Source organism: Erinaceus europaeus, chromosome 12 (genome assembly GCF_950295315.1).
Source record: "Erinaceus europaeus chromosome 12, mEriEur2.1, whole genome shotgun sequence".
NCBI lineage: Eukaryota > Metazoa > Chordata > Mammalia > Eulipotyphla > Erinaceidae > Erinaceus > Erinaceus europaeus.
In genome coordinates this window covers 97398401-97425953 of record NC_080173.1, presented here as the reverse complement: position 1 = coordinate 97425953, position 27553 = coordinate 97398401, and the positions used below count along the sequence as shown (strand labels likewise).

The 27553-nt window shown below is 47.9% G+C and overlaps 1 protein-coding gene across 3 annotated transcripts in view; it reads left to right on the top strand.

Moving 5' to 3' along the window:
* The first annotated feature begins 495 nt into the window (after positions 1-495).
* The window catches only part of BSN (bassoon presynaptic cytomatrix protein), a 117476-nt gene continuing 90418 nt past the window's right edge, over positions 496-27553 (top strand). For 2 of the 3 annotated variants that reach the window (XM_060204684.1, XM_060204686.1), the window contains exon 1: positions 496-1439. In XM_060204684.1, the coding sequence (XP_060060667.1) occupies positions 1126-1439 (314 nt within the window). In that variant the 5' untranslated portion in view covers positions 496-1125. The remainder of the gene's footprint in view (positions 1440-27553) is intronic. The other variant, XM_060204685.1, reaches the window with a different exon arrangement.

Sequence of the window (27553 nt, the reverse complement as noted above, 5' to 3'; positions counted from 1 at the left end):
GCAGAAGGTGGAAGGTCTGGCTTCTGTAATTGCTTCCCCGCTGGATGTGGGTGTTGGCAGGTGGATCCACCCCCCAGCCTGTCTCTCTTTTTCCCTAGTTCCCTAGTGAGGCAGGGGTCTGGGGAGGTGAGGTTCCAGGACACACTGGTGAGGGCGCCTGCCCAGGGAAATCAGGTTGGAGTCATGGCAGCATCTGCAACTTGGTGGCTGAAAAGCATTAAGATATAAAGCAGGACAAATTGTTTAATAATCAGGAACCTAAAAGTAAGACTAGAGCAGGTGAGATTTGGGGTCTTCATGTTGGAAGAAGCTGGGAAGTCTACTTTAGGTCTATTCCAAGGGGCCCATGACCTGTAAGGCCTCTGGGAAGCATCACCTCCTCTTTCCCATCTCCAAGGTCACTGTCCTGTGGCCCCAGGCAACCTGGACACACCTCCGCCCTTTCCTGGGAGGCTTCCTGAGGTTCTTTCCCGGGGGACCAGCTCTCAGGGGGAAATGGCAGATGGATGGAGTCCTCATTCCCCAATCAGGCCTCACTACTCAGCATCTTGTCTCTATGCTTCCGTGACCTCGTGCCTCTGAATACCCTTGTTCATTCGCCTTTTTCACACACCCCCCCCCCCGTCTCTTTGCATCTTTGCAGGTCACACTCGTGACTCCTCTCCGACACTCGCCCCCAGTCCGTGGCTACACAAAGGAGACCCTCTGCTGTCCGGTTCCTCAGGACAGGAGTCGCCAGCGAATCTAGGGTCAGGCTCAGCGCTGTCGGAAGCGCGCACAGCCCCGTGCATCCTGCTGCACTGGAGCTATGCCGCCAGATCCTGCTGGGCCCGGGCGCCCCACGCCGGCAGGTCGGCCCCGCAGGGCGCATGCGCCGGCCCAGGAGCCGGTTTCCCAGCCACCCCATCGCGGGTTCGTGGACACGCGACTCTCGGGCTGGCGGGAGCGCGCGCGTGGGGAGGGGGTGTGTGTGCAGGGCAGGGGCGCGCGGCACCGCTCGCGCATGCGCAGGGTCAGGCGGCGGCGCGAGCCGAGCTGGGAGATGGCGGCGGCGTTGAGCGAGTGAGCAGCCGCCCGGGAGCCGCCGGCCCGGGCCCAGCACGGCCCCAGCCCCTCGCGCCCGCCATGGGCAACGAGGCTAGCCTGGAGGGTGGCGATGGGTCGCTGCCGCCCGGAAGCTCCGGCCCGAGCCCGGGCCCCGGAGCCGGAAAGCCGCCTTCAGCACCTGCCGGCGGCGGACAGCTCCCTGCAGCGGGCGCGGCGCGGGGGACGGCGGGACCCCCGGGCCCCGGGCCTGGTCTCGGTCCGGGTCCCGGTCGGGGTCCTGGGCTTGGTCCCGGGCCCGGCCCTGGTCCTGGAGGTCCCGGAGGTCCCGGAGGCCCCGGAGGCCCCGGAGGCCCCGGAGGTCCCGGCCCCGGCCCCGGCCCGGGTCCGGGCAGGTAAGCGCGCGGCGGCGGCGGCGGCGGCGGACGGGGGCGGACGGGGCCGGGCGCGGGGAGCTGCGTCTCGCGGCCGGGGCGGGCGGGTCGCTCTGGCCGCACCTGGAGCCCCGGGCCGGCCGCCGGGTGGTCTGACAGCGGCCTGCGGCGGGGCGCCCTCCCGGCCTCCTGCTGGCGACGCGGGCTCCGGGCAGCCAGGGCCGCCGAACCCAGACCGCCTGCCCCGACGCCGGCTCCGGAGGGGCTTATGTAACCTCAGCCCGGGCCCTCCACGCTAGGGAGCAAGCGGGGTGGAAAACATCTCGGTCTGCATGTGTCTGTCCATTGTGTGGGCCAAGGGAAGAGCACAATGGGAGTGGCCGTGGGCAGAGAGAAGTGTCACTGCGGGGCGGGGGGGGGGCGGGGGAGAGAGAGAGAGAGAGAGGGAGAGAGAGAGAGAGAGAGAGAGAGAGAGGTAGTTGAACCATGAACTTGGTCATGGGCTTTCCTCAGGCATTTTAGTAGCTGTAATCATCTTTGGAGGGAGGAAAAAAGGTCCCTGGCAGTCACCCAGGCTCAACAATATTAACAGGGTCGTGGGCTTTTACAAAGCTCTAGAGAAACACTTTGCGGCGAAGTGCTGTCGAGTCTTCAGGCCACAAATATGTTCTCGTCGCCTTATGATTTTCACTCACATCTCAGTCCAGTGGAAAAGGTGAAACCTACATAGAATACTGTAAACAAATACCGTGAAGCCAGGCTGTTCCAAATGTTTGCCAGCTAAGATCCCACAGAAACAATCAGTGGGTGAATGCAGTGGGACAAAAATGCCGACATATAATAAAACAGGTGGGCAGGTCAGGAAGGCAACCAGAAGACAGAGAAGGGAAGACATTATCTTGACACCAAATAAGCCTGGGGAGTAGCAAAGCCAGGAGATGTTTTTGGCATCTTGTGAGTCTGCTGATAGTGTCATGTGTGTGTGTGTGTGTGTGTGTGTGTGTGTGTGTTTGTGTGTGTGTGTGAGAGAGAGAGAGAGAGAGAGAGAGGTGGGGGTCATGTCAACTGTGAGGGAATATTTTTTGTTCTTCAGCTGCCCAACGATGCCTCTCATGTGTTTATCTCCTCAGAAGTCATTTCCTAGACGACTAATAGTAAATGAATAGCACTTAGTAGTCTGAAACCCGCCCCAGATAGACCAGACTGTAAGCAGCCCTTATAAGATGGGATTTGTCCATATTGCATTAGCTATTACGGTAATGCAGTTGAATAGCATATGGACCTGCAAATACTGTCCATTTGGCTGTGTGCTGGGTGAGCTGCTGTTTGAATTTCAGCTTGAGAGGGGCTCACCCAGGCTTTAAAGCTCTCCAGGGGTAAGTAAGCATCAATAGCTGAATGGAAAAATACCTTGTTTGGGGAGTTCTTTATATGGGGAATTTGACTAACAGGCTGCTCCGCTTGTAGTTTATGAATGCTGTAGAGTCAAGCAGTTTTAAAAGACTTGGGCAACTCAGAGATAGACACACACACACACACACACACACACACACACACACACACACACACACACGGAGAGAGAGAGAGAGAGAGAGGGAGAGAGAAAGAACAGAGAGAGAGGTGGAAAGGGGTAGTAGACCAGTCTTTTAGCTCAACGCCCATTGCTTATGCTTCCTTTCAGGGTTTCATTTCTAGCCTGTGAGTTCTGCCACAGGGCAGAAGCATGAACTGCCATGGACCTGGGGAGTCAGAGGCTCTTGTAGTTAGCAATCACATCACCTCACTCCTGGCTATAGGCAAGGCACAGCTGAGCAGCACTGCACAGTGTCTCTCCTTTAGCTCCAAATGGTGTCTACTTCCTTTCACCAAAAGCGTCTCAGCTACCTGCTGCCAAATTTAGCACGTTCTGATGTTCTGTTCTGATCTGCTGAACGCATCGGCCCATTCATGGGGAAAAGGCCCTGTGGCATGTGCTTCCGGGCATTCAGGAAAAGGCATCGGTACAGTGTCAAGCAGGCTTGTGAATTTGGGGTCAGTTAGAAACCTTCTGGAAGGGAGTCGGGCGGTAGCACAGCGGCCCCCTCTGTCTTCCCCTCCTCTCTCCATTTCTCTCTGTCCTATCCAACAACAACGACATCCGTAAAACAACAAGGGCAACAAAAAGGGAATAAATAAATAAAAATTAAAAAAGGAAACCTTCTGGAGGCAAGCAGAGGGTCAAGTGAGGGGAGATCACTTTACTGACCGCAGACAGGCAGTGGAGCTGCACTCTGAGGGAAGCTGAATCTTGGCTCTTTCCTGTTGTCATCTTGCCCGTTATCACCCTGGCCTGAACTGGGCTTTTCTTCTCAGATGCAGCTCATGGGCTCTGTGGGGGTAGCTCCAGCACTTGTGACTGAAGAGCCTGACCCGCATTCAGCCACCAGCAGAGCCCCACACCCATAGTGCTGCCTCCTAGTCTGTTGGGATGATTTGGCACTGTGGGCATCAGAGTCCTTCCAGCCAGCACTTCCCACTTCTGGTTTCAGCGTCAGATGTACACTCCATATGTTGTGTCTTTCCCAAAGAGTCCCAGCTAGGGGAGGACTGGACTCGCTTCCAGACCCCTCTGTCTCAGCGTGTGCCTTGACGGTAGCTGCATTCAGCTAGAGGAAGGGGCACCTTTCATCGTCCATTCAGCCCCATCCTCACTGGCATGGTGATGAGTACCCCGCCTGTCATTCCTCCACTCACCTGTATTTCCGGATGTATGCAGGAAGTGCTCAGGTTGATGGGGTGTTTGTTTGCTTTTTGCTTTTTGTCATCTCTGGGCCTTTTCTGGCTTATCTCGCTTACCATGATTCCTTCAAGCCCCATTCAAGATGAGAGGAAGAAGGTGAATTCACCATTTTTATAAAATATTTATTTATTTATTCCCTTTTGTTGCCCTTGTTGTTTTATTGTTGTAGTTGTTGTTGATGTCGTGTAGTTATTGTTGTTGGATAGGACAGAGAGAAATGGAGAGAGGAGGGGAAGACAGAGAGGGGGAGAGAAAGATAGACACCTGCAGACCTGCTTCACCGCCTGTGAAGCGACGCCCCTGCAGGTGGGGAGCCGGGGGCTCGAACTGGGATCCTTACACCGGTCCTTGCGCTTTGCACCACCTGCGCTTAACCCACTGCGCTACTGCCTGACTCCCACACCATTTTTTAAAAATTTCTTTATTGGGGGATTAATGTTTTACAGTTGACAGTACAATACAGTCGTTTGTACATGCATAACATTTCTCATTTTTCCACACAACAGTACAGCCCCCACTAAGTCCTGTGTCATCCTGTTCGAGGACCTGAACTCTTCCACAATCCCAGTCTTTTAGTGCACTTTAGTGCAGTACAGCAACTCCAGTCCAAGTTCAGTTTAGTGTTTTCTCTTCTGATCTTGTTTTTCAACTTCTGCCTGTGAATGAGATCATCTCATATTCATCCTTCTGTTTCTGACTTATTTCACTCAACATAATTTCTTCAAGCTCCACCCAAGATGGGCTGAAAATAGTGAAATCACCATTTTTACTCTGAAAATAGTTCTAGTTTATCCATCTCTTCATTAGCTCCCTTTTTTCTTTATTGATTTTCTGCCTGGAAGATCTGTCAAGCTGAGAGAGTGGGGTGTTGAAGTTCCATACTATTACTGTGTTACTGTTAAAATACTGTTGTAGCTTTTTCAGTAAATGTTTGGTGTATTTAGATGGCCTCTCCTTGGGTGCATAAATGTTGTTAATCAGGAGTCCGGCGGTAGTGCAGCGGGTTAAGCGCACATGGTGCGAAGTGCAAGGACCTGGCATAAGGATCCCGGTTCGAGCCCCCGGCTCTCCACCTGCAAGGGAGTCACTTCACAGGTGGTGAAGCAGGTCTGCAGGTGTCTGTCTTTCTCTCGCCCTCTCTGTCTTCCCCTCCTCTCTCCATTTCTCTCTGTCCTATCCAACAATGACGACATCAACAACAACAGCAATAATAACTACAAGACAATAAAAAAACAAGGGCAACAAAAGGGAAAATAAATAAATATAAAAATAAAAAAATGTCGATAATCATTAAGTCCTCTTGATTGATTGATCCTCTGAGCACTAAGTAATGCCCAGCCCTATCATTTTAAATTTTACATATTTTAAGGTCTATCGTGTCAGATATGAGCATAGCTGTTCCTGCCCTTTTTTTTTTTTTTTTTTTTTTTTGTGGTCCATTGGCTTGTATGGTAGTTTTCCATCCTTTTACTTTGAGTCTGTGCTTGTCTTGTTGAGTTAGGTGGGATTCCTGCAGACGACGTATGGTTGTGTTTTGTTGTGTTTTCTGATCCATCTTCCTACTCTGTGTCTTTTAATGGGTGAATTCAGGCCATTGACATTTATTGATATTATAGATTAAAGTTTTTAATGCCACTATTGTAGATTTTTAGAGTGTTCTGATATGTGGCATATTTATGGTGATCTGATTGTTTATAGGAAACCTTTTAGAACTTCTTTCTGGCCAGGCTTGGAGATAGTTGATTCCTTCAACTGTTGCTTGTTTGAGAAGGTTTATATGCCTCCATCTAGTCTGCATGACAGTCTAGCAGGATACAGTATTCTTGGTTGAAAACTTTTCTTATTGAGCACTCGACAGATATCTTGCCATTCTCTTCTGGCCTGTAGTGTTTGTGTGGAGAAACCTGCTGGATTTTCCCAGCATAATCTTACGGGTTTTCCTCTGTAAGTGACTCTTTGTTTTTCTTTTGCAGCCTTCAGGATCCTTTCTTTATCCTTACTCCTTTTCATTCTAAATATGGTGTTTCTTGGTGGCTTTAAGTCTGGGTTAATTCTGTTTGGGACCCTCTGGACTTCTTGAACCTGTATGTCTTTTATATTTCTAGACTAGGGAAGTTCTCATCTATTATGGCCTGTAGAATCCTTTCTTCCAGGGGCCAGGCAGTAGTGCAGCAGGTTAAGCGCACATGGTATGAAGCATAAGGACCAGCTTAAGGATCCTGGTTTGAGCCCCCAGCTCCTCACCTGCAGGGTGGTGAAGCAGGTCTGTAGGTGTCTATCTTTCTCTCCCCCTCTGTCTTCCCCTCCTCTCTTGATTTCTCTCTGTCCGATCCAGCAATAATGACAATAAAAGCAACAATACTAATAATAATAATGATGAACAACAAGGGCAACAAAAGGGTGAAAAATAGCTTCCAGGAGCGGTGGATTTGTAGTGCAGGCACTAAGCCCCAGCAATAACCCTGGAGGCAAAAAAAAAAAAAAAAAAAAGAATGCTTTCTTTCCCTGCCTCTCTTTCTTCCTCTGGTAGGCCTATAATGCATATATTATTTCTTTTGAAGTAATTCCATATGTCTCTGTTATTATTTTCAGTGTCTCTTAATCTCTTTTTGAGATCTCTTACTTCTTTCTTAGTTTTCTCTAATTTGTCCTGGATCTTGCTAATTCTGTTTTCTGCCTCAGTTATTCTATTCTCTCTCCCCTCTGTTGTTTTCTGTAGCTCAGCTGTTTTGTTGCCCTGTTCTGACACTGTAGTAGCTTGTTCAGCTAGTTGTGCTCTTAGCTCAGCTACTTCAGCTTTCAGCTCTCTAATGACCTTGGGTTTAGTGCTTTCTTTCAGAGTCTCATTTGTTGTTTCTGCATTTCTAATGACAATTCTTTCTAACTTGTTCCTCACTCCTGTGACTAATTCCTCAATTAGTGTTTGGATGTTGATCTCATTCTTCTGTGCTTCTACCTTTTTGCTGGACTTTTGTCCTCGTTCACTTCTCCAATGTTTCTTCTTGGTTTAACCATTATTATACTGTGTTATGAGGCCCTTCTCTCAGTACTTTTCAGGCCACAGATCACTCTTGCCTGGACTGACTTGTGTCTAAATAAGGTACTTAAAGAGTTCAGAGTTGTGGAAATTAACAGTTGTTTCAATGTTATCTCAATCCCTGCGTTAAAGCACAATGGTTGTTAAAGCCTCTTTTGTTCTTTTTCTTCCCTGTAGGCTATGGTAGCCTTAGTTGTTTTTTTTTTTTTTTTTTTTTTTTAACCAGAGCACTGCTGAGCTCTGGCTTATGACAATGTGGGGGGGTTGAACCTGGGACTTGAGAGCCTCAGGCATGAAAGTCTCTTTGCACAGCCACTATGCTATACCCCCACCCTAATTTTTTTTTTTTTAACCTATAAGTAGGTTTTCACTCCTGACCAAGAGATAAAGCAAAGTGGGGGTAAGATAGCATAGTGGTTATGCAAAGAGAGTCCCATACCCCAAGGATTCAAAGCTCCGGGCTCAATTCAGCTTCTCTGCCAGAAGCCAGAGCCAAACCGGGGAGTTTCTAAACCCTACGAGTTTCTAAATAAGTCCTGTTTATAGTCTGTAGATTCACCATTTTCTCATCAGGAGAACAATGTGGAAAGGCTCTCACTATACAGCCCCACTGCTAGGCCACTGAGGTGTAGCTCTCTCCTGAGTTTCCTGGTAAGTTCTCTGCCCCCTGATGTGAGCACAGGGCCTCCCCCACTGCTGCACCAGCCTCTGAGGGCAGTAGCAAATGGAGACTCACAGTTGTATTTGGTTAGTCTTAGGGGAGTCTTCTCCCTTCAGCAGTTCTTTTTGCTGGTAAAACAGACTGGAGGTGGCTCCTTAACTGGCAAACTGCCAGACTGTTACCAGCCACTGGGGAGTAGATATGGGCTTTAGCCCCAGGAATCTCTCCTTAGGCTCCTCTCTGTCCACGAGCCACACATGTGTTCACTCACTGGTGACTTGGTGGGTTCCCAAAGTTGTTCCAGTCTCATCTTGTTGCAGTCTCAGATGGTCTTTGATATTCCTTGTTCTTTCGAAAAGTTTCTCGACTGGGTAGAGCTGGAGGTCTGGGCAGAGTGGTCTCTGAGTGCTCTGGTGATTTGGTGGGTTTCCAAAGTCGTTCTGGTCCTGTCTTGTTGCGGTCCCAGGTGGTGTCCTTTGATATTCCTAGTTGACCGAGGAGAGGAGAGAAGTCACCATTTTTAATAGCTGAGTAGCATTCCATTGTGTATATAGACCACAACTTACTCAGCCACTCATCTGTTGTTAGACACCTGGGTGGCTTTCAGGTTTTGGCTATTACACATTGTGCTGCTATGAACATAGGTGTATACAGATTTTTTTTTGGATGGGTGTATTTGGTTCATTGGAATATATCCCCAGGAGAGGAATTGCAGGGTCATAGGGTAGGTCCCCTTCTAGCCTTCTGAGAGTTCTCCAGACTGCTCTCCACAGGGGTTGGACCAATTCATATCTGGTACTACTTTGTAAGGATAGAGTGGTAAGACACAATTGCCAGGTTGGGAATAATGGTCCTTTATTCCCTAGAGATTGTGTTTGGCCTCAGTGACTGGATTGTTATGGAGAGCATGCTATGGAGTCAGTGTTAGCTACCTAACATCTGAATGGCAGTGATGTTAGAATTCCATCTTAAGAGGACAATCATTTGTGTGTTTCTGTACAGGGCCAGTGGGCCAGCTTTGATAATACAGCTGTTTGCAGCAACTGCTAAGATGTGGCTGATCAATGGAAACAGTGAACAAATAAACAATTGTGTTGGGAAGAGGAAGGCTGTTTTTACTTTATTTACTGATCTACTTATTTATTATTGGATAGAGACAGAGAGCAACTGAGGGGGGGATAGAGAGAGAGAGAGCAACAGAGAGACACCTGCAGCCCTGCTACACCACTTGAGAAGCTTTCCCCCTGCAAGTGGGTACCAGGGGCTTGAAACTGCATCCTTGTACACTGTAGTGTGTGAGCTTAACCAGGTGTACCACTGCCCGGCCCCCAGAAGGCTACTTTTATATAAGGAAAGTTTATTATAGAAAATCCCAGGTACTCATAGAAGTAGAGAGAATAAGCTACTCTCCCGTGTTCCCATGTCCAGTCACACCCATCACCACCTCATGGCTGATGAGATTTATTTATCTCACTCCCTATCCCCACTCCCATGGAAATGATTTTCACACAATCTAACATTTCATCATCAATATTTCATGGCATATTTATTTTTTTTTTTAAATTTTAAATTATCTTTATTTATTTATTGAATTGAGACAGCCAGAAATCGAGAGGGAAGGGGGAGATAGAGAGACAGAGAGACACCTGCAGCCCTGCTTCACCACTTGTGAAGCTTTCCCCCTGTAGGTGGGGACCGGGAGCTCGAACCTGGGTCCTTGCATGCTGTCACATGTGCTCTCAACCAGGTGCGCTGCCACCCGGCCCCTTCATGGTGTATAAGAGAAGGACTTTATTTTACTGTTACCATGGCACCATGACACCTTCTTGGAAAAAAAATTAATGCAGTGCTAGGAATAGAACTGAGAGCTCTTGCACGTGTATACCACTGAGTCACTTCCCTGACCCATTTTTAAAAACTGTTTTATTATCTTTATTTATTTATTGGATAGAGACAACCAGAAATCAAGAGGGGAGGGAGAGATAGAGAGGGAGAGGGACAGAAAGACACTTGCAGCCCTGCTTCACCGTTTGTGAAGCTTTCCCCCTGCAGGTGGGGACTGAGGGCTTGAACTCCAGGTCTTTGCACATTGTAACATGTGCACTCAACCAGGTGCACCACCACCTGCCCCCCCATTTTTTATTTTTATGGAAAGGGGGAGAGAGAGAAAGCAGGGAAGGACACAGCACTACTCTATTATCCATAGAGTTCAGCAATCCCATTTTTATCATTTTTTTTTGCCTCCAGGGTTGTCACTGGCGCTCAGTGCCTGCCCTGCGAATCCACTGCTCCTGGAGGCTGTCCTTTTTTCCATTGTTGTTGTTGATGTTGTTGTTGTTGTTGCTGCTGCTGCTGCTGTTGGATAGGACAGAGAGAAAATGAGAGAAGAGGGAAAGACAGAGAGAAGGAGAGAAAGAGAGACACTGCAGACCTGCCTTGCCACTTGTGAAATGAACCCCCTCTGCAGGTGGGGAGTCAGGGGCTCGAGCCGGGATCCTTGCACTGGTCCTTGTGCTTTGCCCCATGTGCACTTGCTGGGGCTCGAGCCAGGATCCTTGCACTGGTCCTTGTGCTTTGCACCATGTGCGCTTGCTGGGGCTCGAGCCAGGATCCTTGCACTGGTCCTTGTGCTTTGCACCATGTGCGCTTGCTGGGGCTCGAGCCAGGATCCTTGCACTGGTCCTTGTGATTTGCACCATGTGTGCTTAACCCGGTGAGCTACCGCTGGGCCCCTAAGCAATCCTGTCATAATCTCAACAAGTATCCAGCTGGGTTTCAGTATTTCTATTCATTTTACAAATGAATTTTCATAGTCACTTGTTTAAATTATGTCCTAAACAGGATCTACACCTTGCATGTGCCTGATGTATATCTCCAGTGTCTTTATACTTATAGGCTCCATCTCTTCCTCCCCTGGAATTTACAACTAGAGAGCTGATATTTTTCCTATGATTTCTCATATTCTCAAATATGCTGATTGTTCCCCGATGGTGTCTTTATTGTTTTTCTGTGAATGCACCATTTCACTGCTTCTGGACTAACATTTCCATTCAGATATAGAGGATGTGAGGGTGATCTGGCTGCGACATCTGTCACCCCACTGATCGCCAGGGTTGATTCGGCTGATGTGGCTGGCTAGGCGGGTGTCCCCTTCCTCCCTCACCACTCCATGTGCGTCCCTCCTGAAGCTGTGCGCTTGGTTGAAGAGGATGGCCTTCCCCAATAGAGACGGACCTGGTCTTCGGTCGAGGGTATACGAGTAGCTGCGCTCCCCTGCTAGAAACTCCAAACAAGCTCTCCATTCAGATATAGAGATAGAGAGAGAAATAGAGAGGAGATTGAGGAGACATCACAGCACCGATTTTTTTCCCAGTGCTGTGATCCTCCCCAGGCAGCAGGGCTCTGACCAGGGCTGCATGATGGCAAGACAGGCTCCCTGCCCATGAGCTGTTTCTCCAGCCCCCTGGGGTATCACTTAAGATGTTCCTCTGTCCTATATTTTTCTTGTAAACTGGGTATTATTAATCTATCTAGAAGTTAGATAGATTAAAACCTAATTATTTTGGTTGAGAAATTCAAGCAGAACAAAATTATTGAAGGCCTGAAGTAACTGAGTATTCAGTCAGAAGAAGAACCATATATATATTTGTCTCCAGCATTATCGTTGGGGCTCAGTGTCTGCACTGCTCCTGGTGGCTATTTTTTCCATTTTATTAGGTAAGACAGTGAGAAATTGAGAGGGGAGATAGAGAGGGAGAGAGACAGAGAGACATCAGCAGACCTGCTTTACCACTCGTGAAGGGAACCCCCTCTGCAGGTGGGGAGAATGATATGACAGTTTGGGCACCAAACAACAATGCAGTGGGTCACTATTTGTTCTTAAATTCTTCTTTGCTGGGGCTCATGTGGGGTGACTCTCAGCCAGGAAGGTGAGCTTACCGAGACTTCATCACTAGCTCAAGAGACTACGTGATAAAGAAAGAGACTCGGGGAGGATTCTGGTATGAACACTGTCAGTTTATTTGGGGGTGGGCTTGGGTTTATATAGAGATTTAAACAAAGAACATTCTTCAAATACATCAGAAATTACAGGTTTCTTAAAGGTCAGCTTGCCCCTATGGTAGGGGGCTGGCATGACAAGAATTGATGCAGATACATAAAGGTCAAGATAATTAGTCTCCTGATGCAGGCATTTAATTACCCAAAGGCATTTGAGAGAAGAATAGGGGTTAAACCAGTTAAGGTGAGATAGAGAGAAGATAAACAAGGTTTGATGTAAATTAAGGACATCAAAGAGCACTGTTAGGAGTGTGTGATAAGGTGTGTTCTCCTTTGTGATTAGGAGGCCAGGTGAACTTTGAGTAAATGAACCTTAAAGCAGGCAGCCATGTGGCCTGCTGCTAGCAGGGAGAAACTGAGAGATTTCTGTGGGCTTGAGAGTCTTACAAGGCAAGCTGAGTCTAGGAGACTTTTCCCTCTTGGCTCATCTCTATGGAGAGAGGCTAACAAGCAGGGTGTCTTTCCAGACCTCCATCCAAGGATGGGAGAGCTCCCCTAAGCTCTACCAAGCTTTCACATAGTCCCACACTTCTAGATTTGATTGTGAGTTTAAGATGGTAAAGCTTGTCGGGGCCAGGCCAGGAGATAGCTTACCTGATAGTATGTGCATTACCATGTGTAAGCACCACACTCCAGCACTGGGGCATGGGGGAAATTCCGTAGATGGCGGAGCAGTGCTGTGCTATCCCTCCCTCTGGCTTTGCTCAGTCTGTCTGAAATCAAAAAAGGGAGAAAGATAGCCTAGGAGCACTGGAATCATGCATGCACGAGGCCTGAGCATAAACAAAAAAAAGGCAAGACTTTCAGATATCATGCTTTTTTAATTTTTATATATTTACTTCTTTATTTTCCCTTTTGTTGCCCTTGTTTTTTATTGGTATTGTAGTTATTGTTGTTGTTCTTCATGTTGTTGTTGTTGGGTAGGACAGAGAGAAATGGAGAGAGGAGGGGAGACAGACACTTGCAGACCTGCTTCACCGCCTGTGAAGCGACTCCCCTGCAGGTGGGGAGCTGGGGGATCGAACTGGATCTTAGGCCGGTCCTTGCGCTTTGCACCACATGTGCTTAACCTGCTGCGCTACCACCCAACTCCCAGATATCATGCTTTTTATTTAAAAATTTTTTATTGCCACTAGGATTATATTGGGGCTCAGTTCCTGCATGATGAATCTACTGCTCTCAGAAACCATTAAAAAAAGTCAGAGTCTCCCCCTCTCTGTCTTCCCCTCCTCTCTCCATTTCTGTCTGTCCTATCCAACAACAACGACATCAATAACAACAATAACTATAGCAATAAGACAACAAGGGCAACAGAAGGGAATAAATAAATAAAATAAATATTTTTTAAAAAGTCAGAGATAAATTGGGAGGGCAGGGGAGATAGGGAGAGAGAAAGAGAGAGACTGGCAACACTGCTTCACTGCTCATGAAGTTTTTCCCTTTAGGTGGAGACGGGGGGCTTGAAACCAGGTCCTCTCACATGTAGTGTTTGTGCAGTGCCAGGTGCTCCACTGCCTGGCCCCTGATGCCATGACGTTCAGCCTGTGTCGAGGAGTCTTCCTTACATTTGTCAGCAGGAGGTTTCAAGGAAACAGGATCTGAGGGCATTGGTGAAACCTCTCCCTTCTCAAAAGTCCTGCATGTCTGTCTGAATGTGACCCTTTCCCTTGCTAGTGATAGAGCTGGGGAAGAATAGACCTGGCCATGAGTTATTATTAATTAACATTATTTAAAAATTACTAGTGATTTAATAATGAGTAACAAGATGGTAAGATAACGGGTACAATTCCACACACTTCCCACTGCCAGAATTCCGTATCCCATCCCCTCCATTGAAAGCTTCCCTAGTCTTTATCCCTCTGGGAGTATGGACTAGAATTCTTTTTTTTTATATAATTTTTAATGTTTATTTTATTTATTCCCTTTTTATCGCCCTTGTTGTTTTATTTTTGTAGTTATTGATGTCATTGTTGGATAGGGCAGAGAGAAATGGAGAGAAGAGGGGAAGACAGAGACGGGGAGAGAAAGACAGACACCTACTTCATCACTTGTGAAGTGACTTCCCTGCAGATGGGGTGCTGGGGGCTCAAACCGGGATCCTTATGCTGGTCCTTGGGCTTTGTGCCACCTGCGCTTAACCCACTGCTCTACCACCCAGCTCCTGGCTTAGAATTCTTTATGGGGTGCAGAAGGTGGGAGTTCTAGCTTCTGTAATTGCTTCCCCGCTGGACATGGGTGTTGGCAGATGTATCCACACCCCCAGCCTGTTTCTATCTTCCCCTAGTGGGTCAGAGCTCTGGGGAGGTGAGGTTCTAGGAGGTGAGGTTCCAGGACACATTGGTGCGGTTGCCTGCCCAGGTAGGTCAGGATGGCGTCATGGTAGTGCCTGAAACTTGGTGGCTAAAAGGTGGTAAGATATAAAGCAGGACAAATTGTTCAATAAATAGGAACCCAAAGGTAGGAATAGAGCAAATAAAACTAGGGGTCTTCATGTGAGAAGAAGCTAGGAGGTCTACTTTAGGTATATTCCATGTGGCCCATGAGTTTAGTAATTTTTTCCTGATCAAGGTAGCTAACATGCAGCCTCCCTTCAGAGAGTGTAGAGTCCCTACTATTGCTGCTCTACAGTGAGGGCCAGGTCCTGGAGAGGCCCACAAGAGGGCTTATGATGACATTCCTGATGGAAGTGGCCAGTGATGGCGGAGAGAGGGGTCTGTCAGAGGTCCAGGCCCATCATATCTTGTGGGAGTCCAAGGATTCCCTGACTGTGTTCCCCAGATGATGGGGTGGCTTGGTATTGACCAAAAAGGCCATCATTAAAGTTTGCCCGTCTCTTGTCCTTATCTAGTTCTTGTAGTCCTTACTTTATCTGATGAGGGTAGACTTACAGTGATTGAGAGAAGTGAAATGGGGAGTAGGAAAGGAGGGTGTCTAGGCCGAAGCAGTAAATATTTATTATTCTTTACCAGAGCACTGCTCAGCATTGGCTTATGGTGGTGAGGGGGACTGAACCTGAGACTTTGGAGCCTCAGGCATTACAGTCTGTTCATGTAACCATTATGCTATCTACCCCTGCACTCTGAATTATTTGAGAGAAATATAATCCTGGAATTTGTGACCTGTGACCAATAGGTTGAAGGTGACTATGGCAAAACTATGACAACATCTATGATAGTTGAAATCTCTGGATGGCTGCTTCATCATAGGCACTCTGCAGTTGTGTTGCCAGTAAAGCCATGCACATTTTTGCATAAAAATACATAGAAAAATATGTCATGACTTTTCTGATAACCCAGTAGATTAAAAAATTACTATCTTTATTTATTTATTAGATAGAGACAGCCAGAAATTGAGAGGAAGGGGATGATAGAGAGGGAGAGAAAGAGAGAGACACCTGCAGCACTGCTTCACCACTCGTGAAGCTTTCCTCCTACAGATGGGGCCTGGGGGCTTGAACATATGTGGGTCCTTGCGCACTATAACATGTGCGCTCAATCAGGTGTGCCACCACCCAGTCCCCCATTAGATGTTTTACATACACTTACTTGCTCCTTGTTCCACCTACCTGGCTCCTTAGGCACTGCCTGTCCTGGTCCTCATCTTTTCTGTCCTGGATGAGATCTGCGTGCTTGCACCACAGGTCCTGAGTCACCAGAGGATTTGTACCCAATCTGTTCTTCACCTGCTTTGGCAGCAGCCCTGCCTCAGGGCTGGCTAGGACTCTGCGAGTAACTCAAGATTTGATTCCAGATATGATCTGTGGTTCCTTGGAGATTTCCAGTGTCTCTCTGTGTGACCTTCTTGATGGAAAGAAGTAGGGATGCCAGGCAAAGGGTCTCTACTAGAGCAAGGCTCACTTTAAAACTGTGCAGAAGAGGAGAGGAGAGGGGAGAGAGGTGGAGGAAGGGAGAGAGAGAGAGAGAGAGAGCAGAGTAGCTCTGGGGCCAGGTTGGAGCCCAAGGTACAGCACAGATGAATGGGGAGGCACTCACCCACTCCACCCCACAGGCACAGCTGACCAGAGGTCAAAGTGTAGGACACGTGGGCTGAGAGAATGCCGGAGGCCCACGAATACCCACCAGAGACCATTCTGCAGAGGGTGAGTGTCGGGAGCAAAGCCAGGCCTGCTCTATGGCACAGCCCCAGCAGGCCAGGGCTAACAGCAAAGCAGAAAGTCCTGGACTAAACTGAAGCTATTTTTCCTTACACTGATAACTTAAAGACCTATTGGCTATATTGGATATGCACAAATAATACCCGGGGACAGTAAAAGGAGATCCCTGGGGGAGGTACATTGTGACAACAGTTATGGCAGTGAGTGTGACAAGACTAAAAATGGCCTAGGAGCAGAAGCTGCTGTACCCTTTGGGAGGCTTTCAGAAAAAGAGCTATTTGTCACCATTATACTTTCTCAATTAGCTGGACTCAGACCAAAAGCCAGAACTATGGGTGGCTTGTAGCATGAGTGGCAAACTGTGATCTCTATCTAAATATAAAGAGGCCCTATTGCTTACCCTCACCCACAGAAAGTTAGCAAACTTTCATTAGCTAAACATCAGTGAACTTTCATATATGCAAAGGTTACTAGAAAAGAGCCCCCATGGTGTGTACTTACTTTATAGCAGAAGATTTTTTAGGTGAACAGCCTACTATGATCTAGTCAGACCCAAGGTTAAGAAAGAAAGCTATTAGATTTAGCTCCAGTGAAAATTTTTTATTCATATAGAAGGTCAGAACAAGGAGATGGTCAAAACACAGATGGTCATTTCAAGGGGAAATTTAGACTACTCCAGACCCAGGAAACTTTCAAGGGGAGATTTAGACAACTTCAGACCCAAGAAACTTTCAAGGGGAAATTTCAACAACTCCAGACCCAAGAAACTTTCAAGGGGAAATTTAGACAACTCCAGACCCAAGAAACTTTCAAGGGGAGATTTAGGCTACTCCAGACCCAAGAAACTTTCAAGGGGAGATCGGAATGCCCCAGACCTAGGGAACTTTCTAAGGAAAACACACCTATAATAATAATAATGTTGTTTAAGGTTATTCCTGATGTTAATGAAAACAATTATACATGATGTCATCTGTATCCTTGATGTTAATGAAAATAATCTTACATGATGTCAACTATATCCGGGCAAAAAGTGTCTAAATAATAAACCTCTGCAGATGGAGGGCAGCGACGCCTGTCTCCTGCACCTGAGGCAGCTGACGTGTCTCTCACTTCTTCATCGCTGACTCTCCTTTCCTTCAGGGACTCTTAATTATTTTCGTTGGGCTGGCTCCCAGCAGGTGAGCTACAGGGGCGAGGACAGCAGAGTTTACACTTCCCTTCTCTGAGCTAGAGGGTTCTTTCTGAGTGTCAGCATCTGAGATCCAAGAGCCTAGACAGTCCTTCTATGAGCTCATGCTAGGGTACCTGCCTGCCCCTTCTGGAACTACCCTCTATACTCAGAGGAGCCCAAACTCTGCAGTGCCATTTGTTGTTGGGGAGGGGGTCTCCCTTCCAAGGATCCTCAAAGAACCAGTAATGCTTTGGGAGAAGCATTACAAAGCATTACAAAACACCAGTAGTGTTTTGGGAGAAAGGGAGGTAAGGGAAGTCCCTGATCATTGTCACACTCAGACATGAGCACGGAGGTATGTGGTAAGGGCTGTCTGCATTTCTGTCTGCATTTCTTGCATATGGGAGTGTTTTTGAGGGTTTCTGCTGTTAAATTCTACTTAGAGGAAATAACTTTCTAATTTTTCAATTTTTACCATCACCAGAACCTCATTGCTCCAGGCAGACCTTTTCAGAAAGGGAGCGAGAGAAGAAGGGGAAGAAGAAGAAATAGCCCCAAAGCTCCCTCAGTCTGGTGGTGGCAGCTTAGAGCTGGCCGAGCATGTGGCAGAGCGGGCGCCTCTCAGGGAGCTCCCTGGCCTCCATTCTAGAAGGAAAGATTCATTTTTTTGATGATTGGGGAAGAGAAACCACAGTGCTGCTTCATCATAAGTGGTGCCAGGGATCAAATTTGGGGCCTCACCCAAGCAAGGCTTGTGCTCTACATGATAAGCCAGAAGTAGAAGCATTTGAAAGTGAAATTCTACCATGGGGTGCGGAAGCCATTTGTGGAACACCTTCTGGCTGCCTGCTCCTGGGGGTGTGAGGAGCAGAAGGAACACAGAGTGGGCTCTTGGGGCTCCCAGCCTGCTTTGCCCTCAGCGTCCTCACCTCAGGCTTTGCTCCTGCCTTCTCCTTGTCTCACAGAAGAAAGATAAAGGAAAACATGATTCAGAAGGGCTGGGTGATTTCACATTCTAAAATAGTAGAGCACATATTTGTATAGCATTTTACGGCTTACCAGACACATTTATGACATTAACGTATTCTGCTGGGAGCTCCAAAGACCTGATCCAAGAGACTGGGAAGAGCATCCAGCGAGCTGACTTTAGAAAACTCAGATGCCATACACTGAGCACAGCTGGAGCACCGCGTCATTTCCCTGCCGCCTGCGTTGAGAAGATGGAAAATTTAGCAAGAGGGTGGGGAGGGCTTTGAGGACAGGAAAGAATCAAGAAGTAGGACATTTGAGCAAAGGACAGGGGAGGATGGGGCAGGGATTGGAGAACAGTAGAAATCTCCTGGGCAGGGATCAGAAATTCAGGTTCTTAACAAGCCTGACATTGCCTGGAACTGTATGTCTATGTTGGGTGGGTAACCAGCCTCCTCTCTCTTTCTCTGCCTCCATGGTTATCACTGGGGCTTGGTGCCCGCACCATGAATCCATTGCTCCTGGTGGCCATCTTTTCCCATTGTTGCTGTTGTTTGATAGAATAGAAAGAAATGGAGAGAGGAGGAGAAGACAGAGAGGGAGAGAGACAGGGAGACACCTGCAGACCTGCTTCACCACTTATGAAGTGACTCCCCTGCAGGTGGGGAGCTGGAGGTTTGAACCAGGATCCTTGCACTGGTTCTTGTGCTTTGCATTATGTGTGCTTAACATGGTGTGCCACCACCTGGCCCACTCTTTTTTCTTTTTTTTATTATATTTATTATTGTGTAGAGATAGCCAGAAATCAAGAGGGTAGGGGTGATAGGGAGAGAGACACCTATAGCACTGCTTCACTATTCACAAAACCTTCCCCCAGCAGCTGTGTGGGGGGAGACCAGGGGGCTTGAACTGGGTCCCTGTGCACTGGGACGTGTGTGCCACCACCTGACCCTGGTCCACAGCTTTTTCACCTGTAAAATGAGGACTTAACTAGATGTTCTCCACGTCCGACAGCTTCTTCTGTGAGGTGAGTCAAAAGGAATGGTAATGCTGCCCACTGAGGAAAGAGAACAAGCCTTTAGGATGATCAGAAGCTTTAATTGAAGGAGTGTGTGTATCCTGGTGCTTCAGAGATCTTGTTGGCTGGATACAATGACCTCATAATCAAGTCTGGAACCAGACTGAGGGCTGGCTGGCAGAGATGGGCTCCTGGTGGGTAGAAACTCTCCAAAAGCTGTTGGCTGGGGGTTGGGCGGTAGTGCAGCCGGTTAAGCGGGTTACATGTGGTGCAAAGAGCAAGGACCGGTGTAAGGATTCTGGTTCGAGCCCCCGGCTCTCCACCTGCAGGGGGTCACTTCATAGGCAGTGAAGCAGGTCTGCAGGTGTCTATCTTTCTCTCCCCCTCTCTGTCTTCCCCTCCTCTCTCCATTTTTCTCTGTCCTATCCAACAACAACGACAACAATAACAACAACAATAATAACTACAACAACAATAAAACAAGGGCAACAAAAGGGGGAAGAAAAAGCAAAATTAAAAAAAAAACAAACTGTTGGCCTCCTTTGGGACTGGCTGATGAGTCAGCCAGGCTCCCCTCTCGGGTCTCTAAAGTCAGCTGCAGGCTCTTGCTTCCCGGCCATGCTTGGCTGCTTGTCTCTTGGGGCTTCTGCCCGGGTAGCAGCGCTGCAGGCCTGTGGGCCCCAGGGGAGCTGGCGTTGGCAAGCACTTTGTGGAGGGAGTGGAAAGCTGCTCTGTGAGAGACTTGTGTTCTGCACTGTCCATTTACGGGGAGGAGGTGGGTGTGGTGCTCTGTGCAGCTCCTCTGCAGCTCTGTGGGCTCAGGCCGAATCTCCTCCAATGTCAGGGCCCCGCGTAGGAGGGGCCTTCAGGAGCGCGGCTTGACTACAGCAGTGATGTCCGCTCTGTGTGCCCAGGGAGCAGCGACTGTGCCTTGTCGTGAGTGTCCCAGTGGTCCAGGCATTTGGTTCCGCAGGGCAGTTGTCTTCACTGTGGACAGTGCTTTCTTTCTTTACCTCTCCATCTCTTGGTCCTGGCTCTGTCCCCAATACAGCTGACTAGTCCACTCACACACTTAACAAGAACTCACTGTAGCTCTTACCTTCTCAACCTCGAGCTTTTTCTCTAGACTTGACTTCTCCAGCTCCTGTGACTGGGATGTCACCTTGGGACCCATGACAATCTGGGGTGCCCTGCCTGAGGCTGTCGGTATCTTTAAAAAAAAAAGGAAGGCTCGGGAGTCGGGCGGTAGCACAGCGGGTTAAGCACATGTGGCGCAAAGCACAGGGACTGGAACCAGACTAAGTGCTGGCTGGCAGAGGTGGGCTCCTGGTGGGCAGAAACTCTCCAAAAGCTGTTGGCTGAGGATTGGGTGGTAGCACAGCCGGTTAAGCACATGTGGCGCAAAGCGCAAGGACCAGTGTAAGAAACCTGGTTCGGGGCCCCTGGCTCCCCACCTGCAGGGGAGTCGCTTCACAAGTGAAGGTCTGCAGGTGTCTGTCTGTCTCTCCCCCTCTCTGTCTTCCCCTCCTCTCTCCATTTCTCTCTGTCCTATCCAACAACAACGACATCAATAATAACTACAACAATAAAAAAAACAACAAGGGCAACAAAAGGGAATAAATAAATAAATACTAAAAATTTTAGTAATAATAAAAAGGAAGGCTTAGAGAACAGGGCCTGATGCTCAGTGTGTCACACGGACTGAGAGAGTCTGAAGGACAAGCAGATTGGACTCATGCAGCCAGAGAACACCTTCCGACACTTTCCAGAGTGATCTTTTTACTATATCCCCTGCTTGTCCAGCCTCACAATGAGTGTCTCAACACAAAGTCTGACTCCTGGGTCGGGGACCTAGCATAATGGCTATGCAAAAGATTTTCATGCCTGAGGCTCCAAGGTCCCTGGTTCAATCCCCAGCACCACCAGAAGCCAGAGATGAACAGTGCTGTGGTCATTCTCTCTGTATCTTTCTTTCTCCCCCCTCACATTAAAATAAACAATAAATAAAATAAATAACAAAGGCTGAGCCCTTCCATCCTGGGCTCTTGCAGTTTGAGTGTAAGCCTCTAGGAGTCTGCATAAGTTCCACCATGGTCATGTTAAGAGATCTATAATTTAGTGAGACTTTAAAAAAATATTTGTTTATGAAAAAGATAGGAGGAGAAAGATACCGAGTGTATCACTCTGGCACATATGCCGCCAGGGGTCAAACTCAGGACCTCATGCTTCATGTTCAACATCATTTTTTTCCCCTCCAGGGTTACTGCTGGGGCTCAGTGCCTGCACTATGAATCCACTGCTTCTGGAGGCCATTTTCCCCATTTTATTGCCTTTGTTGTCATTATTATTATTGTTGTCATTGCTTTTGTTGTTGGATAGGACAGAGAGAAAAGGAGAGAGGAAGGGAGACAGAGAGGGGGAGAGAAAGATAGACACCTGCAGACCTGCTTCACCACCTGTGAAGTGACCCCCCTGCAGGTGGGGAGCCGGGGGCTCAAACTAGGATCCTTACACCGGTCCTCAAGCTTTGCACCAAGTGCACTTAACCATTGCGTTACCGCCCAACCCCTGATGTTCAACATCTTATTCATGGCGCCACCTCTTGGACCACATGAAACTTTTTGTTTTTTAAATCATCAGGGCTTCACTGCGCCAGGCTGTTTTTTTTTTTTTTTTTCGGAGAGAGTGAGTGGGGTGGGGGGAACCGCAGTGCTGCTTCCCCCAGCTCACTGGGGGACAGGCTTCAACCTGGGTTGCACGAATGTTCCAGCAGGCGCCCTCTCAGATAAGCAGTCTTGCTGGCCCTGAACCTAGTAAGGCTTTGATCCTGAGTCTGTCCCTGGACTGGGCGTGGGTAGAACTAAGTCCACCATGGTCCTGAACTAAGGTGATGTGCTTGTTTCAGAAGCCATATTGCAGGAATTCCTTCCTCTGGCCCTGTGTGTCCACCTTGCGCACCTCAGAGTCTGATCTGAGCGACTAGTGTTGGGCCAGTTTTGCCAGTGTGAGTCTGAGGTGCCAGCTGAGGACAGTGGTGGAGCTAGGGATGGAGTGCAGGAGACCCTGCGCTGGCACGTCTGTCCCTGGTAGCCTAGTCGTGCTTGCTCTCTCTGGTGTGCATTGGTGGGTTGTCGTGGGAGCAGCAAATGTTCTGCAGATGGAAATTTCAAGTCCACATAAAGGGAGAAAATATGGTTTGATAGACTCCCTCCTGTGGACCCATCACCCTGCTTCAGCAGCAACTAGGGTTTTTGCCAACTTGCTTCATTTATATTTCTGCAGTTCTCCTTTCAGCTAGAGCATTTTCCAGTCAATAATCCAAACATATACCACTCACAAACACCTAGTGTGTTTCTAATAGTTAAGAGGTTTATAAGACTTTTAATCCAGTGACATGACACCCAACAGAGTCAGTTGTACTTTTAAAAATAGAGATATAGGGAGTTGGGCGGTAGAGCAGTGGGTTAAGCGCACTTGGCGCGAAGCGCGAGGACCGGCATAAGAATCCCGGTTTGAGCCCCGGCTCCCTGCCTGCAGGGGCGTAGCTTCACAAGCGGTGAAGCAGGTCTGCAGGTGTCTGTCTTTCTCTTCCCCTCTCTGTCTTCCCCTCCTCTCTCCATTTCTCTCTGTCCTATCTAACAACAATGACAGCAATAACAACAACAATAAAAAGAATATACATGCATTTAATAAAAAAATAAAAAGAGAGAGAGAAAGAGAGAGAGAGAAAAATGGAGAGAGGAGGGTAAGACAGAGAAGGGGAGAGAAAGATAGACACCTGGAGACCTGCTTCACCACTTGTGAAGCGGCTCCCTTGCAGGTGGGGAGCCGGGGGCTCAAACCAGGATCCTTACGCTGGTCCTTGCACTTTGCACCACCTGTGCTTAACCTGCTGCGCTACCGCCCAACTCCTGAAAGTCTTTTTTTGTTTTCTCTCCTCTCTCTGTCCCTCTCTTTAGCTCTGTCTCTTTCTTTTATCAAAGAAATGGTAAAGCATATGTGTGAGACCCAGAATTCAGCACTGAATAAAAACAAACAAGGAAAGAAATGAATCTTTCTGTATTGTTATGCTATTAATAGAATTTAAAATTAAGCCTTTTCTTTCCAGTTTGTACTCAATTTTTCCGTTTTTATTTCATTGTTTCATATATATGTTTTTTCTTTTTTGATAGAGACAGAAGAGGGGAGGGAGATGGGGGAGAGAGGGAAATAGGCACCTGCAGGGGGGTCGCTTCCCAGGCGGTGAAGCAGGTCTGCAGGGGTCTGTCTGTCTCTCCCCCTCTCTGTCTCCCCCTCCTCTCTCCATTGCTCTCTGCCCTATCTAACAATGATGACATCAATAACAACAGCAACAATAACTACAACAACAATAAAAAAGGGCAACAAAAGGGAAAATAAATCAATTTAAAAGGCACCCGCAGCACTGCTCCACCACTCATGAAGCTCCCCCACTGAAGATGGGCTGAACTTGTGTCCGAGAGCGTGACAGCGCGCGCTCTCTGCTGGGTGACCCACTGCCTGGCCCGTGTTCAATCTGTAAGGATTATTTCTTGACAACTTAGATGTTGCCCCTGCTATGCTTCATAATAAGCCAGCCAAAACGCAGTGGCTTTAAACAGCAGTTTTTATTTCATGCGTGCATCTGTCTTTCACGCACGGATGCATCTGGCTTGAATTCACTGATCCAGGCGAGGCTTCAGACTAATTGAGCACAAGTCTGTTCCGTGTTTTCCTCATCCTCTTTAGACAGTAGGCCAGCCAGAGCAGCACACTCCTTTTCTTTTCTCCCATTCTTCTCCTCCTCACCTCTCTCCCTTCCTTCCCTCCCTCTCCTCCTCCCACCTCCCTCCCCTTTCCTTTTCCCTCCTTCACACCAGGGCTGTTATTTCTGGGGCTTGCACTACAAAACCACCATCCCTGGTGGCCATTTTTTTCCTTTTCTTTTTTCCCTTTCTATTTTCTATTTGACAAGATAGAGAGAAATAGAGACGGGGAGGGAGATAGAGATAGAGAGGGAAAGAGAAATATAGACACCTGCTGACCTGCTTCATCGCTTATGAAGCTCCCCCTGCAGGTGGGGAGCGGGGGCTCAAACCCTGACCCTTGCACGTGGTATTGGCTGTGCCCAGCCCCCCGTCTCTTGGAGCTGCAGCTAGAAGATTCAAAGTTTGTGGCTGAGAACCATCTAACATGCCTTCCTCATGCACATGTCTTACAGCTTTCTCTTATTTGGGGCCTCAGAGCTTCCCTCTGTGAGCTCTCCTTGTAGACTAGTGGGAGCTTTCTTATAACATCTTTGCTGTGTCCCAGCAGTATCCTAAGAAAAAGAGAGAGAAATAGTCAAAGCCAGGTGGAGTCCGTATTGCCGTCTTAGGAGCTAGTCTCTTTATTTATTTATTTATTTATTTATTCTTTTCCTTTTGTTGCCCTTGTTTTATTGTTGTAATTATTATTGTTGTTGTTATTGATGTTGTCATCGTTGGATAGGACAGAGAGAAATGGAGAGAGGAGGGGAAGACAGAGAGGAGGGAGAGAAAGATAGAGCTAGTCTCAGGATCCATGATGTGTCATTGCTGGCACATTCTAGTTACTGAGCCAGTCATGTGGTCCTGCCCACATTTAAGAGAAAGGGACAGGGACTTGACCAGAGCGTCCAAGTTCTATAAGAGCATGTAGGAGCGAAAATCTTGCTGAGATCATTTCTTTAATCACAGTACCACTCAGCTCTGGCTTATGATGGTGCCAGGGTTTGAACCTGGGATCTTGGTACCTCAGGCATGGAAGTCTTTCTGTATAATAACTATGCTATCTTCCTAAACTCTTGAGACCATTACAAAATTAGAATCTATTATAGCTAGAAAAATATACTTTATCTTTAATGGAAGAAATTGTTAAGTCACATGGCAAAGGGCAGAAATTCACAGAAGTTAAAGAATCGAGAATGGAGAGTAATAATGCCGCTCACCTTACTCTTTTCTTTTGAAAACTTTATTTATTTATTTATTTATTTATGCCTCCAGGGTTATTGCTGGGGCTCAGTGCCTTCACTACAAATCCACTGCTCCTGGAAGCCATTTCCCCCATTATGTTACCCTTGTTGTTATTGTTATTGTTGCCACTGCTGTTGTTGTTGTTTTTGGATAGGACAGAGAGAAATGGAGAGAGGAGGGGAAGACAGAGAGGGGGAGAGAAAGACACACACATGCAGACCTGCTTCACCGCCTGGGAAGCGACTCCCCTGCAGGTGGGGAGCCGGGGCCTCGAACCGGGATCCTTCTGCTGGTCCTTGCGCTTTGCGTCATGTGCGCCTAATCCACTATGCTAGCACCTGGCCCCCTTCCTTACTCTTTCCCTTATTAAATTTTCTCACAATTACAGAAAATAGCCGCATGATTTCAAATTAAATAAGGGACACTGAGGAATCTAGTTCTAGAAAAACTTCTACTTGCTTTTCTCCCTCCCTGAAAATGAACCATTTTTGCCTGCTTCTCCCTCTGTTTCTTTGTGAAAGTGTAAGGAGAAAATACATTTGCTTGCCACTATTTTTTAATGCAAAAAGTAGTAGGTTCTAAACACTCTTCTGCACTTTGCATCCTCCACATGTTCTGGAGACCACCTGCGGCAGAATACGGAAATCCTATTGGCTCCTTTTTGCATGGACACAGTCTCCTGTGATGAGGCATGACTTAGTTTATCTGTGGACGTTGACCCATACCCAGTCTTTCGCTCTTCTAGATAGTAGTGGGCTTGGCTGGAAAGGGTTTGACAAAGAGAGGATTACAGCTGGTGTACACTTGGGACAATAAGGTTGAGGCCTACAATCAAGTTTGTTCCCGGACATGTTGTATTTTAGAGGCACCCAAGTGAGATGTTAGGTGGTGTTTAAGTGGGTGTTCAAGTCTTCACTGGACAAATAAATTAGCACTTCACCTGCAGATGCTTTAATATTAATGCCACCTGCTTCCTACAAGTGCCCAGAAGAGAGATAGGGAAGAGGGAAAAAATAAGTAAGGCAGGACCGGGCTTCTAAGAGGACAAGTCAAGTACATTCAGTTCAACGAACATTTAGCTTATCAGGCAAAATGCTGGAAGTGAAAGCACGTGGTGTGAGGCTTGGCATTAAACACCAGTGCTCATCTCAGAGCCTGGGAGGGATCTTTGGGGACCGTGTATGCCTGGCTCCTGCCTGGGCTGAGGCCGTATTGGTTGAACAGGTAGGTTAGTATTCCTGGTTCCTACCACTGAGCATGTTTTTGTTTGGAATTTATTTTGGATAGAGACAGAGAACAAAGTGAGAGGGAAGGTGGAAAAAAAGAGATTCACTGCTTGTGAAGCTTCCCAACCTGCAGAGGGGGACGGGGGCTCGAGCCTGGATCCTTGCGTGCTAAGTGCACCACCACCGGACCCCCGAGCAAGTCTGAATTGAACTTAATGAAGGGCACAGCCCCTGCTCTGTTTGTTTGTTTGTTTGTTTGTTTTTTCCTCCAGTGTTATCCCTGGGGCTTGGTGCCACTGCTCCTGTGGCCACTTTTTATTTTTATTTTTATTTATTTTTTTACTGTTTGGCTAGGACAGAGAGAAATTGATAGATGAGGGGAAGACAGAGAAGAGGAAAGACAGACACCTGCAGACCTGCTTCACCACTTGTGTAACACCCCTGCCGGTGGGGAGCCAGGGCTCAAAACAGGATCCTTGTGCGGATCCTTGCGCTTGGTATTATGTGCGCGTAACCCGCTGTGCTACCGCCCAGCCCCTGCCCCTGCTCTTTGGAAGCTCTTACTCTGAAGAACTGAAACCCACGCTGGTCCATCCAGCTCACCCTCACATACAGTTTCTATGACAGGTATAGAATCTGGACCTCAGACAATAGCCTTCACCTGAGAGACCTAGTCCCTCCTACATTCGCTCAGGGTCACTGCTAGTCAGGACAGGAGCCCCGACCACCAGTGCCATGATGAAGCTGCCAAGCCCTTAACTATGGGAATAGTGTCACTTTGCCACTCAACCCTGACTTATGTTCACAAAACTTCAGAAAATTTTCAGATTGGTGTGGAACAGGGCCCCCCTGAGAGCTTTTGGGAGCGGTAAGAGAGCAGAAAGGAGGGAGCCCCAGTCTGGGCTGTTGTTCTGAGGCGGTGAGCTGATGGGCACCTGAGGTGGAGATACCGTACTTTGACTCTCTTTCTCTAGACAGAGGACTCTGGATGCAGCCCGTGGCTCACAGAGCTGGAACAGACTTCCCCAACGGCCAGGCATACATCCCTGCTCCTCTCCAGTGCCTAACACACTTTTGCAAATGACAGTGCTCAGCATTGACCGCTAGAGTG